We start from the raw sequence: 16,423 nt of genomic DNA, 5'->3' as shown, positions 1-16,423 counted from the left end.
GGCCGCCCTGGGACCAGAGCCAAGCGCGCCTTCCCGGCTCCAAGGATCGTGCTCTGGTAGAGTCTCTTTGTCCCGCCAAATTGCCCAGCTGCTAGTGTCAAACGGCGCGCCTCCCCAGCGTGACCCTGATCGCACAAGTTGAAATATAAGATAAGATGGCGCAGGGAGGTCCGGCCTTTTTAACAGCACGACACACACGGCACAGAAAGAGTTCGGTGGAGCACGGTACAGCACAGCACGGAACTGTCAGGAGCCGTCAGGAACACCGGGGCAGTCACAGCTTGCGCGGCCACGACTTCCTCACGCTCCCGTCTTAGCCTTTTGGGAGTTGAAGGATCGAGATGACAAATCCCGGCCCAGGAAGGTTCTGACCTCCAAGAACAGTGGCGGTGACAACGAAGACGACGACGTGGACAAGATATACCACTCGGAGGCCTACCAAATCATCGTTGCCTCCGTCAATAGGCGTCTGATATTGGTTGCAGTTAGGTAAGTAGGCAGGTGCCTATGCCTACACCTGTTATGACCTGTACCTATGCCTGTACCTGTGACTGCACCTGTCTGCCTGTCTGCCTGGCAGGGCAGTGTTCTTCTAGGTGCAGTTGCGGTAGGAATGGCACGGATTGTGGTGCGTATTATGCGTGTTGGTGGTGAAGAGCCTCAACCAAGCCTTCAGGAACACGCCCAAAGTGACTCAGTACGGGCAGTGACGGCACCTTCCTCCACTGGTCAGCAAACTCAATGGGCACATGGTCGAGCTTCGCCAGTCGTCCAGGTATGCCAATCCGGCGGTGGAGGGTTGAAAAGGAGGCGCGCTAGCCGGGCTAGTGTCGAGTTGGACTGAACTTACGTGTTATAGTCTCTTCAGCCTCATCCGGTTGCCTGCTTGGGACACCCTCCTTCGCGCGCACACACACACACACGACGTCGGCATGCAGAACATGCAGCCCCACGCCTGGCTTGCAGAGCCTCACTCGACTGCTTACACGTCGTCGGTCTCCCTCGTGGCCTTGTCACATGGAGGCCGTCCCGCCGTGTTGGATCCTGCTGCACGTCATCCCGCAACAATAAGCATATACGTCGTCAAGCCGCGGGGACTCATGGGTGTGTGCCATTGGGCGTCATGGCGGGTGGGTACGCACCGTCTGACCTCGTAACCCTTTCTCGCTGGTGGCATATATCCACAAGGGCGAGGTTTGTATGGCACGATCTGTCCCAACTCCGGACTGCGTGTCTCTTGTCTCTTGATGAGGGCGTATCGAGGTGAGGCGGACAGGGCCAGGCACGTTGCAGCGGGGCCTTGTTTTCGGAGGAGGTCAAGGCTTTGCCGTCGGACGAGACACGCAAGCAATCACCAGGAGTCGAGTCCGAGAAAACACGGTCCGCCCGTGGGATCAAAATGTGCAGCGACTCATGTCATGTACACTCGCGGAACCACCAGCATTTAAGGGGAAAGCCATCACTGAGAGAGCTGGTCGGCGCCCATCCATGCAGTGTCACCACCGACCCAGACTTTGGTTGTTCATCCCGGGATTGCTAGTCGATCCAGCTCCTTCAGACCCATCCTTGGCCGACGGCAATACGACTGTACATGCCATGCCAAAAGACCAGGGTCGGCGCCAGCCAAAAGACTGTGCCTCCAGTAGGCATTCCACCATGCTGCTACCGGGCACACTTGGTCGCACACCTTGGGGGGAGGGCCACCTTGGAACGGTGAGAAGGCCCGTCTGTGGCTCTTGGAACCAACGCGCCTGCAGTCACACCTCTGATCGGATATTTCTGCGCATCGGGTGTGGATCGCTAACGAAGTCGGCGGACTCTTCGCCGGGGCCCTGGGGGTCTTTTAGGGGGTCAGAGGCAGGTCTGACTGGCCGACGTTCAATCCCCGGTCCCGTACGGCCGGGTCCTTGTCAAACAAAAGCAAATGGCATGATGCAACGTCAAGGTGACCTACATAAATAGGCCCTGCCCGATCCTGCCTCGGCCGCGGTAATGTATGTAGGAGCGGCCAGCATGGCCAGCTGCTGTGTAAGTCGAGAAGTTTGGATTCACTCATGACTGGCTGTGCCGGTTGTGCTCCAATGCAGTGCGTGCATCCCGCTCCTGGCGGCCCCGGGTCGCACGGGTCTTGGAAGCATGCCCCCATGGGCAACGCTTGCGAGCGTGCGAGCGTGTACCTCTGCAGCCTCTGCAATCTGCGCCGCTGCAGCGCTGCACCGCTCGCCCGTGCAAGCCGGCAAGTCTACGACTACGACTACGAGGCGACGTGGCGATGTGGCACGCACGCCACCATGGGACACCCCCATGCGCCCCCCTGAGTCACGGAACGGACTTCTTCTGATGGCAATGTGGAAAGACGGTGTGCAGACATCGCGAGGTGGATCAGCTGCCTCCGTCTGGCGGGCTGGCGGGCTCGCCTCGAGGCACAGAGTCCCAGTTTTCCGGGAGGATGGGGTCAGACCTAAAATAGGAAATCACCTCCACAGCTCAATCTGGAGATGAGTGGATGGATCAGCACCAAGCTCGCAGATGTTGGACATAGTCTCCACACCATTGACGGTGGTGCAATTGGTGGCAACTGCCGATACCCTGCGATATCGATTCTTCCCCCTGACTCGACCCGCGCAACCCTTCCGTCCCTGGAACCAACGTTGACACCCCGGCCTGCAGATGTGAACAATCCCACAGGCACCGGTCAGTCTCGAACATCTCCGGACTAGTTATACTGCTCGCTTCTGAGACAGACCGCCGTCAACCGACTGCAGTATCCCCGTGTCACTGAACCTGTCTCATTTTTCTCCGATCGGAGCCCCTTCCCGAGATCTTGTTCTGTCCCCACCCGCATCAGCTACTGCCAGGGATGACGACGGGATGGTCGCAATATTGATCACGTTCCACCGCCTCTCCTGCCCAGAGCGTTGGACTGCGCATGGCCACGCAGGCCCAGGTTGCAACCAGAGACGAACTCCCCCTAGCACGTGTGCTGCTGCTCCGCGTCAGGTGACACAAACCTAATCTCAAGGCAAATCTCAGCCCAACCTTCACAATCGACGGCAGCGGCCTCACCGGCCACAGGCCCACGCGAGGGCCGGAAATATCTGGCCCTGGATCTCGCCCGAAATGCGGTGTACACCTGCACAGCGCGATTATCGTGACCGAGGGAGTATCCCGGGCCTTGGACGGTATGGTCGTCCGGGAACGCGAGGCCAGAGCGACTAGGGCTTATGCCGTGCGCTCACATCATTCTCCCACGCGGCCGCGGGAAACTTTACCGAGCTTCTCGTTTGCAGGTCAAGTGACCAGCGTCCCGGAGCGGCCTGTCATTTCTCACGCCCGAGTGCGATATCACTCTGCCGTGGTCTGTTTCCCGCATGTGTTCGATTCCGCGAAACGTGGTGCAGCTGGACCAGCCGTTCTCGTACGAGCGACCTGGCCGCCGTTCAATGGATTGCCTGGGTTTCGGCTGCACCCAGACTATCGGTGGTGATCTTCCCGTCCCACGGGATCACGCGGTCTCCCGCGTGTGCAGTATTATTTCACACTTGATCGCTTTTGTCTGGATTTTGCGAGCAACTGCAGTGAGACTCACCGCCGCCGTCATCTTCGACAATCGACCGTTCGGAACCTTGACACCTGTACCTCCATTTTTGCTCGGCAGTTGGATTTCAAGAAGCTTTAGATCAACAGCTTACGTTGGAATCACACTACGAACAGGGTCCAGCTCTCATGCTGCGGCTCGAGCGGCAGATGGATGCATCAAGACAGAGTCTACAGGGGGTGGGGTGGTCTTGCCGAACAGGTGCCGATGAAAGGGACGGAAGGGGCATAATCTCGGAAGACTTTGACACGTTCTTTCACATGTGGCAACTTCCGAGAAAAATCTTCAGGTTTGCTGTTACGACCTCAGTTGAGACTGGGCCTTTAGTCTGAGGAACATGATGGGGAGAGGAGTCTGAATCAATTGGTGGCCGTTCCACAACGCGGCACAAGGACAAGGTACCATGTGAAGTTTGATCGATCATGTGTAACGGCATAGTTAATGATATCAGATACATGCAACTCCTCGCATTCCAGTCCCAGGCTATCCAATGCGATGTGGTGCGTCAGACCGAACTCCTTTTTCGACGTTCCCAATCAAATCCACCAACGCCGGCGAAGCAGTTAGCATTTTGGAAAACAAAACCGCAGAGTATTAGCACCGTGTTGCTCAAGATCCCTCACGCCGCATGCCTCACGCCGCAGAACGCTCAGCCTTCTCCCTCTCAGCCCCGTTGAACAGATACATCACCGTCACCACGGCCTTGCCACCGGCACTCACGAAGAGGGCCGCGGACGACCCGGCCGCCTTGTAGATACCCGCGCCCGCCAGCGACCCCACGATCAGCGTGACCAGGAAGAACAGCCTCCTGTTCCGCGGCCGGTTCTTCTCCCTGACCGCCAGCAGGTGCGGGTCGATCAGCAAGTCGACCCACGCGGCGGTCGCCATGGCCGTGGAGATCTCGGTGATGCGCAGGCTGCGGCTCTGCACGACCTGGCTGCCGCTGGCAAAGGCGAGCAGGGCGATGACGAGCAGGTCCCTGGGCCCCGTGTGGCGCACCCCGTAGTGGAGCTGGATGGCAGCCGCCGCGAAGACCATGGCCGTCTGCGCGAGGTTGCACAGGACCAGCCAGAGCCGCAGCCGCGGGCCGACGATGTGGCTCAGCTGGCCCGTCAGGTAGCCGCCCGCGAGGAAGAGGCCGAGCGCGACGCCGATGTTGGCCGTGTAGAACATGTCGCCGTTGAACTCTGGGACGACGACCGAGACGGCTAGGAAGACGGTGTTTCCGGTCTGGTTGGAGGCGAAGCAGTGGTAGTCGGGGAAGGAGATTGCATCTATCAGGTTGGGGGGACTTTGTGTTAGTCGAGGACGACAATGAGACATGACGGCATGAAAGTGATCTTGCCTAGGTCAAGCACTGGCATGGCTTGAGCTCCTGAGGTTGCAAAAGATCGGGAGAAATTTGGGTCTTGACAGTTACTCACCTTGTATGCCGGTGCAAAACGTCAAGAGCAGCAACTCAAGCTCGGCAAATCCCGATGGCCTGACAGATGCAAGAAGATGTCGCTTTGATTTTGATATAAAGGTCTGTGGCTCCGGAGCTTGTCCTGATGTGGGCTCTTGCTTCCTTGACGGTGAGGATGAAGCGCCTGCCGTGGTGGGTGTGTCGTGCTCAGGGGCCTGTAATGTTCCATCCGTATCTGAATTAGACATCTCGAGGGTCGACGGTGATAGCAGTTGGTTGATAAGAATCGAATGTGATCCAGAAATGTTGAACTGTGAAGTCCACGTATTCAAGGTGTTTGGTTAATACGTGAAGGTGAGCGAGATAGACGAAGAAATGCGAGATAGCCACGTGGAAAGACGGTCTTTGTCTTTTGAACTTCTACTGAGTCTAGGTGAGTCAATGACCGCGAGAGAAGCTTACAGACCGCTCCTTGTGCATTATATGCTGCCTCAAAGGGAGGGCGAGCCAGCTAGCAATCCCCCTCCAACAACTCTGGAACATCGTGCTGTGCAGTTCTGTGTGACGTTGGGGCCTTGGGCTTGGTCCATACCGACTCCCGATGTCTTCGGCCGTATAAGAGCCGCTTGTCAAGTGGTCGCCGACCACTTGTGTGGAAGATGACTAGGCGCCCGACTTGTTGCAAAGCCAGGGGGCGGTGGATATGCGGCCTTCCAGGCCTTCCAGGCCTTCCAGAGGGGCCAAAGAGCCTAGAATATGGGTCTTTCCACGTGTGTCCTAGCTTCCGGGCTCCATCAACTGCGTCTTGACAGGTCAATCCATTCGAGCGACGGAACGGCGGCGACGGAGGCACAGAGCCATCTGGCCCACATCTCCGGCCTCGAAGTTTCGGCGCTCCTGATTGTATGCTCTGCGTCGTGGCTCTTCGTTGATAGCTCCATAACTTGTAACAGTGGGCCGGTGTTGATATTCGCCAGTGTCTTCATGTCTTCATGAAATCGGCCGCATGAGCCCGTCCTTTAGTCAGGACCCTGGCGCTTTCCTGTTTCATCAGGACGTTGGAAGACAGTTCGTTGTAAGTCGGCCATAGCGCCGAGGAGTCTGCCGATCAGCCGTCGTCCGGCGGGAACGGCTCGGGGGGCCCAGTCGTATCCACTTTCTAAGCCCAGACCGACACCCGACAACAGCACCACCGACTTCCGAGCACCTGCCAATATCAAGGGAATGAGTTGAGCAGGTGTGCAAACATTCTCGAACTAGGCGATTGGCATGACAAAGAGTGACATCAGATTATTCAAATGATTCACGGGTGTTGGGGAGACCTGGCGAAGGTGAAAGACGGTGGCGCAAGGAAAACGGCAAGAGCAGAAAGAAACAGAACACGATCTTTCCGCATGTGGCCGCAACAAAACAGTTGCAACCCAGCTCTGAAGAAGATGCTACGACCGTCGAATAGTCCATTGCATGCGCAGATCGACCAGCAACCCGACAGTGCAGGCAGAAGGGCATCTCGCTCCCGCACAGACTCTCATTGACGAGGGAAGGAGCTGCTGTTTGGAATGCAACAACGATAGTCTCGTACCCTCACTCCGTCTTTCGCCAAGTACGGCTCGCTGGCAGGGCAGCTCAAAGCAACATCCTTGCAATAGTCTGGCAGTGCTCTCGCAGGCTGATGTCCCCGGACTAGCCGTGGCCGTGGCTTGTGTCCTCAAGCAGATCTGCGGGAGAACTTCTTCGAGACGGACTGAGACCGACGATTTGCCCGTGATAGGATGGTAATTCGATGAGCAGAAGCTGTCCATGGCCCGAAACTAAAAGGCAGCCAGAGTCTCCAGGCCCGAGCTTGAACTGGAGCCCTCGAACCAAGCCCGGAATGCTTTCGGCCTCATTATGGGTTGCAGAGAGCTTTACCCGACAACATGGGCCGTAATCGAGATGCCACACACCAAATAGTAGCTACGTCGCACAATCTGTATGCTGTTGTCCTCGCGGGCGATGCTTCGAGCAGGAAATGGACAACCGCTTGACCAATCGGGACAAGCCGTGCAAGCGGGATCTCGCGTGTGGATATAAAGCCACCCACACTGGTGGTCATGATATGGATGTGCTGCAGGGCTGATCAAGGGCCAAGACATGTTGCCGAGGCGGGAGGGTGCTTAGTGTCCCGGTCTGGCCAGCCTCTATCCACCCACACACCCACGAGATGCGATGGCCAGGGGAGGGGACGCAGGACCTTGAACAGATCAATGGTCTTATTTGCCGAGTGAAAGTGCAGAAAAGTTCAACGTCGGGTCTTCTCAGCCTCGAGCGATGCAAGTTGCTCGCTGTGTCAATCCTCAAATGAGCCACTTGGCCAGCCCTGTTTCCGTGCATGCACACGGCCCTTGCCAATGTGCCGCTTTGGATTTCGGAAGTGGGCAATACAAGCAATAACGAGTACAAGGGAAGAAGAAGAAAAGACTATAGACTTCCAAGGTTATGAGCAGGTCGCAAGCGAAAATCCACCAGGCTTAGGCTTGACGTTCGCACCTCACAATAGCAGTCTGCCTTGTCTCCAACACTGGCGCCATGAGAACCCGAGGACATGGGCCCCGTTCGAGGCTGGGCCTTGACGGCGGAACGGAAGTGTCAGATCGATGCAGAACGGTCAGGACGTCGAAGATCAAAATGGCCAGGATCGGCCGGGCGACGCGGTAAGCATGTGAAGGAGGGAGACACAGCATCGGAGGGCTGCTCCTTGTTCCTGGATTGAGGCTGAAGGTATTGACGATTTGACATCTCCGAGGTGAACAACCGTCAAGGGTTGTGGGTGGGCCGTGGGGGTGGAGGGGGGGGCACCCGAAGCCCACCAGAGCGGGATGTACTTCTTTAACACCAATGCTGGAGACTTGAGGCTCTAATTTGATAGAGGCTACATGTGGCCCCTGGCAATCCGTGACACATTGGTTTCTCTCAACGGCACATGCCTTGAGCGCGGCTCTGCAACGCCGGGTCGGATTTCAACGACAATGTTTGGAAACAGAGATCATCTCATTGATTGATGGCACAGCTTCACCAAGGGGACAAGATGGAACAAATCAATATGTCCAGGACCAACATCTCCAGCGCTAGTAGAGAAGAAGGTCACGGCTAACATCATCCAGAAATGACCTGCAAGCGATAAGAGGGGTGCGACCTCTCTGGGCACGACGCAACGCAACTCCTCGGTCGACAGTCGTCCCCAAGGAGCAACGAGGACGACCATCAAGATTCACAGAGCAAAGGCCCTGTCAGCACAACTGGCGCGCATGCCCAACCCTGTCTTCCTCTCTCTCGGATCCAGCAGCTGAGACGAAGTGTGAGCGTCAGGGCCATTCGCGTCCGGCACTCTTATCTCTGAGCCCCCCCCCCCTTGCCCGTATCAATCTACGCTTTTAGCACCCGAATTTTCCCTCCCTTATCTCGACGCATCTCAGCCAATGCGGCCGCCCGCGTATCTCGATCTGCCTTTCTCCGTCACAATGGCCTTGCGAGCGACCTCGTTGTTCTGGCTTTCCAATCAGCTTCAGCCCATTGTCGAGCATCCTCGATAAGCCAAGTCCCGGCCGGGGTGCAGCTTGATTCAAGCCACCACGCACCACGCCATCCCCCTCTCCCCAGTCAGACGGGACTGGCGGGCTGTTAGTGCAGCACCCAGCAGACAGCCAACAAAGGACTAGGGACGTTGCTCGGTTCTGTATCCTGCCGGCAGTCTACTATCTCCTTCTCACTGGCACAGACATTGGTGGTGGTATTGCTGAGATCTCACCCTACAGCAGTGGCCGCCCAGGGTGTGACAAGGCTAATGCTGGTGGTGGTCAGCTCCTTACTTCTGGTCACTTAAATCTATCCCATCTACAGTACTCCAGCCTGGAGACCACCCCTTCGTCTCGTTGCTTGACTGCTCTGGCTGCTATCCTTTCCTCGTTCGGAAGTCTGCCTGCTGGACATCCTGGTTATGTCTACAGGTCACCTCACGTATTATATCGTGCTGGACACTTCACATATACTGGCATCTCAGAGGCCGCAATATACATATAACAAATAACCTGCTCGTCGATGTACTCCCATTGAATTGGCAGTCATAGAGCTCGACATCGCTCCGGGAAGTCTAATTCGATCTTGTCATCGTGCATGATACCCACCTATCTCTCGTCCCAGCATCAGGCCCTTATCAGGAGAGACGTTCGATACACCCGCGCCCAGGCCACCAATCGAGACGCCCAATTCAGCCTAGGAGGCCCTCAGGGCGATCCAGCGCTCCGGTAACTGGCTGTCTCAAGTCGTTCGACGCTTCTCCGGGGCGTGGTTGTGCATATCCACAAGGCTGGGCCCGCGGAAACGGCCCCATTAGCGCAGGTATTGCTCTGCTCTCCGGAGATGCTTCCATCGCGGAAGAGCCCCTGCTGATTATGGTATTAGAGACTATTCCTGGCGGGTTGATATATTGAGTCTGCCATATTCTCTCGCAGACGTCGCAGTAGAGAACCACGACAGACTCATGAGGCTCCCATCTGGATTTTCTTCCGCACACCTAGACTGTTCACGATTCAATCGGCCTGGTCTATATTCTGTCCCCCTTGGTTGTGCGAAATCTATCGATATGGGGCTCCCCTTCACATTCTCGGACCTCGTGAAGGCACCGAAGATCAACCCTGTGAACAGGAAGGCCAGAACTGTGCCTATGCTCAATGTCGTCAACATCTATGGACGTGTATTCTTCTTCTCATGGTTCGGGTTCATGATCTCATTCTGGGCATGGTACACGTTTCCTCCTCTGGTAAGTGAAAATTGCTGAATGACTTGTCCATTCCATTTGAAAATTACTAAACTTTTCATTCTACAGTTGACACATACGATCAAAGCCGACCTGCACCTGAGCCCCCAACAAATTGCCAACTCTAACATTGTGTCGCTTTGTGCAACGTAAGATACATTGTTCAACACTCCACGGAGACTCATCTAACATCAATTGGACAGACTAATAATACGGTTCATTGCTGGCCCCTTATGTGATCTGTTTGGTCCCCGAAAAGTCTTTGCCGGATGCCTGCTCCTCGGAGCCCTACCGATAGGTTTGGCCCCACTGGTCCAGTCCGCCAACGGTCTATACGTGAGCCGATTTTTCATCGGAATATTGGGTGGTGCCTTTGTCCCATGCCAGGTATGGTCGACAGGATTCTTCGACAAGAACGTCGTGGGCACTGCCAACGCATTCACCGGTGGTTGGGGCAATGCCGGAGGTGGCATCACATACTTCATTATGCCCGCCGTGTTCGACTCATTCGTTGCCCACGGACACTCCATGGACCAGGCTTGGCGACTCACCTTCATCGTCCCCTTGATCATGCTCCTATTTACCGGCATCACGCTGCTTCTCCTATGCCCTGACACTCCCGTCGGCAAGTGGAGTGAGAGGCACTCGCATGTCCAGGAGAACCTCCACTCCCACGGTGTCATGGGCGACGGCATCGTCACCGTTCCGGGGAGCATCAACGAGAAGCCCCTCTCCCCAACAGGCACCAGGGACGGCTCCGTCGACAAAGAAGACAAGGATGAGAGCAAATTGGAGGGTGCCGGCAGCCCCAACCCCTACGCCGACAACGAGGCGGTGCTGTCCAAGGACGAGCTGGTCCAGACCGCCCAGGGCGAGGTCATCATGAAGCCGTCGTTCAGCGAGGCCATGAAGGTCCTCGCCAGCCCCCAGACGTGGGTGCAGATGCTGTGCTACGCCTGCTCCTTCGGCGGCGAGCTGGCCATCAATTCGGTCCTGTCGTCCTACTACCTCAAGAACTTCCCGGCGCTGGGCCAGACCAAGGCGTCCAACTGGGCCGCCATGTTCGGTTTCCTCAACTTCGTCACCCGGCCCCTGGGCGGCGTCGTCGCCGACCTGCTGTACAACAGCTTCGGCCGCAGCGTCTGGCTCAAGAAGGCCTGGCAGCACACCTGCGGCATCATCACGGGCGTGCTGCTCATCATCATTGGCCAGGTCAACTCGCACCACCTGCCGACCTTCACGGGGCTCGTCGCGCTCATGGCCATCTTCCTCGAGGCCGGCAACGGCGCCAACTTTGCCCTCGTCCCGCACGTCCACCCCCATGCCAACGGCATCGTCAGCGGCTTCACCGGCGGCGTCGGCAACCTCGGCGGCATCGTCTTCGCCGTCATCTTCCGCTTCATGGGCCACGGCTCGGACTATGCCAAGGCATTCTGGATCATCGGCTGCGTCCATCTTGCTGTTAACGTCCTACTTGCCTGGATCAAGCCTATTCCGAAGGGCCAGGTTGGCGGCCATTAAGGCAGCGACCTCGAGGGCGATGTTGTTCCCACCGTGCAAGGCATGATAATGATGTTCGGGATTTTTGTTTTTCCACCTGCCGTTTTGCTTGAATGTTCAGCGTCTGAGTTCTGGCCGGGATCACTATTTAGAATGAGATTGTGGCAATGTGAACACGAGAGAGTGTTGCAGCTGCTGGATGAATAAGGCGTACATAGAGCAATGGATACCACGAATATACATCTTTGATGAATGAACTGATGTCCCATAATGCCTGCTTCGCGTTATGTGACTCGTCCTCGCTCAACTGTGCCAGTTTCCGCTGCCTCTGGTGAGCTAGGGAATACGAAGTTGATGCCGTGCAATTCCAAATAGCTGCACCGTCTGAACTTGTCATAGGTGGTCCAATCGGTAGTCTTTGCCACCACACTTTTGTTCCAGCACAGCGGGTCACGGTCCCTTGTCCGGCAAGATGACCTGTGGCACGCCAAGGACGTATGGGGGGGAATCAGGAAACACTTCGCAGTAAGACCTCTTTGGAGTTTCCACGGCCTAAAGAGTAGCACCACACCAGTTTACACCCCATGAACCCGGGACCAGCAAGGCATGACGATGATGCCTAGACAAGCTTGCGAAAATTGCCCCGCGTCCGTCACATGTGAGGGATGAGCGGGGAGACCGGGTTAAGACAAGAAACGCAGCTGAGCGCACGGCGACATTGGGCTCGAAAAGATGGCGGGGCTCATTCGGAAACTCAGGGGACTAAGGAGCCTCAATCATGTAATCGTGGTCCTGTAACCTCAGTATCCGTAGGAGTAGGTCACCGTCAGCATCGGCACCCACAAAATCGCCGACCGGCACCGGGCCCAAGACCTCCGGCCGGGCCGCCCGGCCGGTTCCAGGCTGTCACAGCAGCGGCGGTGGCGGCGGCAGCAGCAGCCAGTCGGAGGGCCAGCGTGCCAAGACAGCTGCCAGCGTTGCATGAACCGCGCTGCACTGTCCAAAGTTAATTTGCACAAGGCTGTTGTGTTACTCCGTCTCCCCGCAGCCCACGCGGTCGATCATCTTGTTAAGCCGTAATGGTTTCACCCGAATATCACGAAATGGAAAAGATTATGGGTTTAATGATTTGGCTTTCCCCCTGATTCCAGGTTGGTGTGCCATGTGACTCGATTGAAACGCATTTATACTTTTCTATGTTCAAAAAGACGAAGACGCAGGCTCAACCCAGCAGTCAGCCCAGCTCTTTGCTGCGTGCTACTGATTAGGGAGACCCGATTAATGCCCAGACATTTATGCCCCAAATAAAGAATCGAAAAATCATGCAAGCGAGTTGTTGGGAATTCATTACGCATTTTCCAGAACCGGTACCCGCCTTCATGTTGTGATGCAAGAGAAGAGGAAGAGGTAGGGGCCTCGAAATAAACCTCTTATAGAGCAAACAGCGCAGCGGCGAGACCACCCATAGCAGCGAAGGAACCAGCGACCACCTTCGCGGCGCCAGCAGTCGCGATAGCGGACGAGCTCGAGGAGGGCGTCCCAGAGCCTGTGCCAGTGGGTGTCACCTTGGAGGTCAATGTCGTTCCTGTGGCAGTCGTAGTCTTGTTCACGCCGCTGCCTCCGGTGGGAGTCAAGGTAGGGAAAGTGGTTGGGGCCGACGTGGTGGAGACAGTGGTTGAGACGCTGGAGGAGAGAGACGAAGAAGCGCTGGTGGACGAGACCGACGCAGAACTGGAGGAGCTGCTGACGGGAACGCTGACGCTGCTGCTGCTGCTGCTGCTGCTGGAGCTGCTGGAGCTGGAGCCGCCAGAGGCAGAGATGTGGAATGGGAACGAGTACTGGAAAGTTGCGGGGTTTGAGTCGAGGCTGATCTTCAAGCCGTAGGTTGCGTCAGCCCCGAGGCTGGAGTCGATGCTCCAGGAGTAAGATCCAGCACTGTTATCGATGCCAGCTAGTTGTTTTGTTAGTCTCAGACTTGGAATTTGGGCACCAGCTTGATGGTGTGATCTGTGAGGAAGACTTACTTGCGATAGCGCTACCAAGCTGCAGCGTCTCAGGAGTCGCGCCCTGAAGGAGGGTGATGGTCACAGTTCCAGCATACTCGGGCTTGTATTCCCAGGTCACAGTCGAGGTCGTCCCAGCAGTGAGGATCTGGTCCTTGGTTGGTGCAGTGATAGCATCGAAGCCCTCGGTTTGTGCAAACACACGGCTAACGAGAGCCAGGCAAGTGGCGGCATAAAATGAGAACTGCATTTTATCTGATTATTGTTGTTGAGTGTGATTACGAGGGAGAGGTGGTGACAAGATTCGAGCTGGTATTAGGCGGCCGTATCAAGGGAGGATATGATGAGCAAGCAATATCTCTGAGTGAATGACTAGACGGTGGTTTGGTATTAATGGCCACGAAACGGTGCTGCCGCAAAAGAGAGTGACTGATGGTCAGGGGGATGTAACGAGGGACTATTATTATAAGCTTCGAAGGAGTGACTAGGTGTAAAGCTGCGACACCAAAAGGCAGTTGACGAGACGAACACTTTGGACCCGGGCTGTGTAGGCAGTAGCTGGCGAAGAGTTGAGAGAAGAGGACCAGACCGCCTCTCGCTCGGGGGGCCGACGATGGTAAAAAGAGGTGTGCTGCCTGCTGACTACTCTCGTGTTCCCCGTTGCAACCTCGTGCTTACTTACACATTCATTCCCATCAGAACACTGGCTGCGCTGTGCCTGTGTGCATGATGTGATTTGGACAGCCAAGGCCGTCACAGAGGATCACGAGCGAAGGAAGTGGGCTTGCGGCGCCTCTGCCTCAAGCTTCTGCACAATTTCCTCTTTGCAGGGGTGAAGCAATTACCCGAGCCATCGTGAGTCTGCCATCGGCGCATGGAAATTGGCCGTGCAATTAGAGCAGAGTCCGCTATTGGCCGACACAGCCCAAGAGGCGTCCATAAGGATGCAGTAGTTCCTGATTGCTGGGAACTAGTGCCGGTGTGGGTCAAGTCGAGGCCGGGCTGAGCATCCACTTCGGACTGACGCCCCGTTCGGGCCTGGTGGCCAGGGCGAGATCCAGGGGCTCGCAGCGTCAAAGCAGGGGCTCGTCGCTCGAGCTAAACCTTAAACCCTGGGTCTTGATGGGGCCTAGAGTCCAACGTTAGGCGGCAGCTGTCAATTGCAAAATGGTACTCTAATAAGTAGCCTGGTGATCGGCCTGACGTGGCCTGACGTACCACAGAGGCGCTGCGAGCAAACACCACGGGACTACTCGCTGCCAGCCAACGCCTAGAAATAATCGGCTTTCGCCGGGCTGCACTCATCGCAGAAATAGTTTGATTATGGCGCATGACCGTTGAGGGGAGGATCTAAGACAGACCGGACGGAGGTGTTTTAGATCCTACGCCTCATGCCTGCACTAGTCAGACCCCTGATTCCACGGGCTGGTCGCCAAGAAGTCATTACATGACTGACATCTGTACTGTGCTCGGCAAGCAGTCAGGCAGTGTTGCCAGCCCAAGGCGTCGACTGAGTCAAAGTGCTTCCAATGAGGCAGGATATGCCCTCTACGTCAAGCGTCATCGGAGAAGACTTCTTCCCGGAGTTGTCGAGTTCATCGGAATGTACTGCCTTTGTTGGCCTGACAATGTCCGCCTGCCCACGCTTCGGAATGCCGCGTCGGAGTAGGGTTTGCCTTCCAATTCATTTCCTAAGCTCGCAGAGATTGTCTTGATTTCAAACCTTCGTTTGCCCTCAGCGCTCGCGATACGATTCACTGCTCTTGTGGTGACAGTGTCGACAGTCTTTGATCAGCCGCGTCGAACCAGGCGACGTGCACTCCCTGTGCTGCTGAGGACCCTGTTGTGCGTCACTTCAAATGCTGCTGTGCCACAATTACCCGGGAGGACAAGCGACAGCCTGCATATGCCAAACGTATTTGAAATTTGTCCGGCCGAGAGCACCTGGTAAGCCTGAGCATACTTTGAACGTGTGGGCATTTTGGCGAGTGCAATACACGAAAGGTCCTTGCGAATCCTCAACCTGGATGTAGAGCTTGGCCGACCAAAACACCACGGCGAGGACCAGGCGGCCGCGGTGTAATCTCAGGGTGTAGACTAAAAGGTAACTGGCATTTGTGCCTCATCCAGCGTTATGTATGACACAAGCTCAGTAACGATTCGGCCGCCAGAAATTGGATATAAACCTCTGCTCTTCTTGGTCGACGTGCGAATTGTGCATCAAGCCCCCGCCGACATCATGGGTTCCGCCGATCGACAGGTTCTTCAAGTGACTGTCCTCCGGCGAATCACGGTCGTACGCACCGGCGTAAGACTGATGTGCCTGGGACGCACAATCTGGATAAAACGCATCGTTGTCTTGCATCTCATGCCAGCTTGGCATCGGTGCATCGCCATCAACGTCGTCTTCCTGCGGACGACACAAGACTTCATTCTCTATTTGAGCAATGTACTCTTCCAAGCTTTGTTGCCGATTGGACCTCTGTGGTGATAGCTCGGCAGCTTCCGGCAACACTGATTGCGCTCTGGAAAAGTGGTGATCGCTCACAAGCTGGCCATGCTCGGTAGCAGCCCAATCGTTCATAACAGCATGCGAACCGGTGTCGCTGTTGGGAGAAATGATCGGGGCATTGGAAGGGCTCCCCAAGGTGTAGCGAGCCATTGAATGAACCCAGGACTGTCCGCGATGGGCACTTGACGCAATTTGAGAGTCAAATGCTGGCCGTTTGATTTCACCAGCCCGGTAAGAATTGCCGCTTGTCGGCCTCAAGGCGATTTGCGGAGTCATATTGACTTGATGAGCTCGCTGCGTGTCTCGTAGCCCATCAGCGATTGTATTGAGGCGATTGTTCTTCTGAACTTCCTCGAATAGATCCAGCTGCCTGTCGCCAACGAAATGCGGTCTCATCTCAAGAGGGCCATGCTGGGACGCGTCGTGGGTACCCAGGACAGGGTGGTTGTGGTGACCAGAAGCTGATTGCACGTCCTCCCGGACCGGGAGAGAATTCAATCCTCTGGCCAGATGATTTTGATTCTTTTGTGATACAAAATTTTCAGCTGCCGCCTCCAACTGCTCAACCACCGCGCACTTGGGCGATCTTGGGCGATCCAGTCCAGTATCA

The 16,423-nt window shown here is 56.1% G+C and overlaps 4 protein-coding genes across 4 annotated transcripts; 1 reads left to right on the top strand and 3 right to left on the bottom strand.

Annotated features, from left to right (window-relative positions):
- Positions 1–4,231: 4,231 nt before the first annotated feature.
- INS49_008544 (uncharacterized protein) lies at positions 4,232–5,251 on the bottom strand (the record flags this gene model as incomplete). Its single annotated transcript, XM_043169284.1, has 2 exons — positions 4,232–4,872; positions 5,023–5,251. The coding sequence occupies 2 exons, from the start codon at positions 5,249–5,251 to the stop codon at positions 4,232–4,234; spliced, it is 870 nt and encodes a 289-aa protein (XP_043026964.1).
- A 4,373-nt stretch (positions 5,252–9,624) lies between these two features.
- INS49_008543 (uncharacterized protein) lies at positions 9,625–11,319 on the top strand (the record flags this gene model as incomplete). Its single annotated transcript, XM_043169283.1, has 3 exons — positions 9,625–9,801; positions 9,868–9,947; positions 10,002–11,319. The coding sequence occupies 3 exons, from the start codon at positions 9,625–9,627 to the stop codon at positions 11,317–11,319; spliced, it is 1,575 nt and encodes a 524-aa protein (XP_043026963.1).
- Positions 11,320–12,728: 1,409 nt separating this feature from the next.
- On the bottom strand, positions 12,729–13,551 carry INS49_008542 (uncharacterized protein; the record flags this gene model as incomplete). Its single annotated transcript, XM_043169282.1, has 2 exons — positions 12,729–13,249; positions 13,323–13,551. The coding sequence occupies 2 exons, from the start codon at positions 13,549–13,551 to the stop codon at positions 12,729–12,731; spliced, it is 750 nt and encodes a 249-aa protein (XP_043026962.1).
- A 1,899-nt stretch (positions 13,552–15,450) lies between these two features.
- INS49_008541 (uncharacterized protein) lies at positions 15,451–16,089 on the bottom strand (the record flags this gene model as incomplete). The annotated part of the gene is made up of 1 exon (XM_043169281.1): positions 15,451–16,089. One exon carries the CDS (start codon positions 16,087–16,089, stop codon positions 15,451–15,453), a length of 639 nt encoding a protein of 212 aa, XP_043026961.1.
- Positions 16,090–16,423: the final 334 nt, after the last annotated feature.

The sequence above is a fragment of the Diaporthe citri genome, assembly GCF_014595645.1.
Source record: "Diaporthe citri strain NFHF-8-4 chromosome Unknown scaffold_3, whole genome shotgun sequence".
Taxonomy (NCBI): domain Eukaryota; kingdom Fungi; phylum Ascomycota; class Sordariomycetes; order Diaporthales; family Diaporthaceae; genus Diaporthe; species Diaporthe citri.
This window is presented reverse-complemented; position numbering and strand designations above follow the sequence as displayed.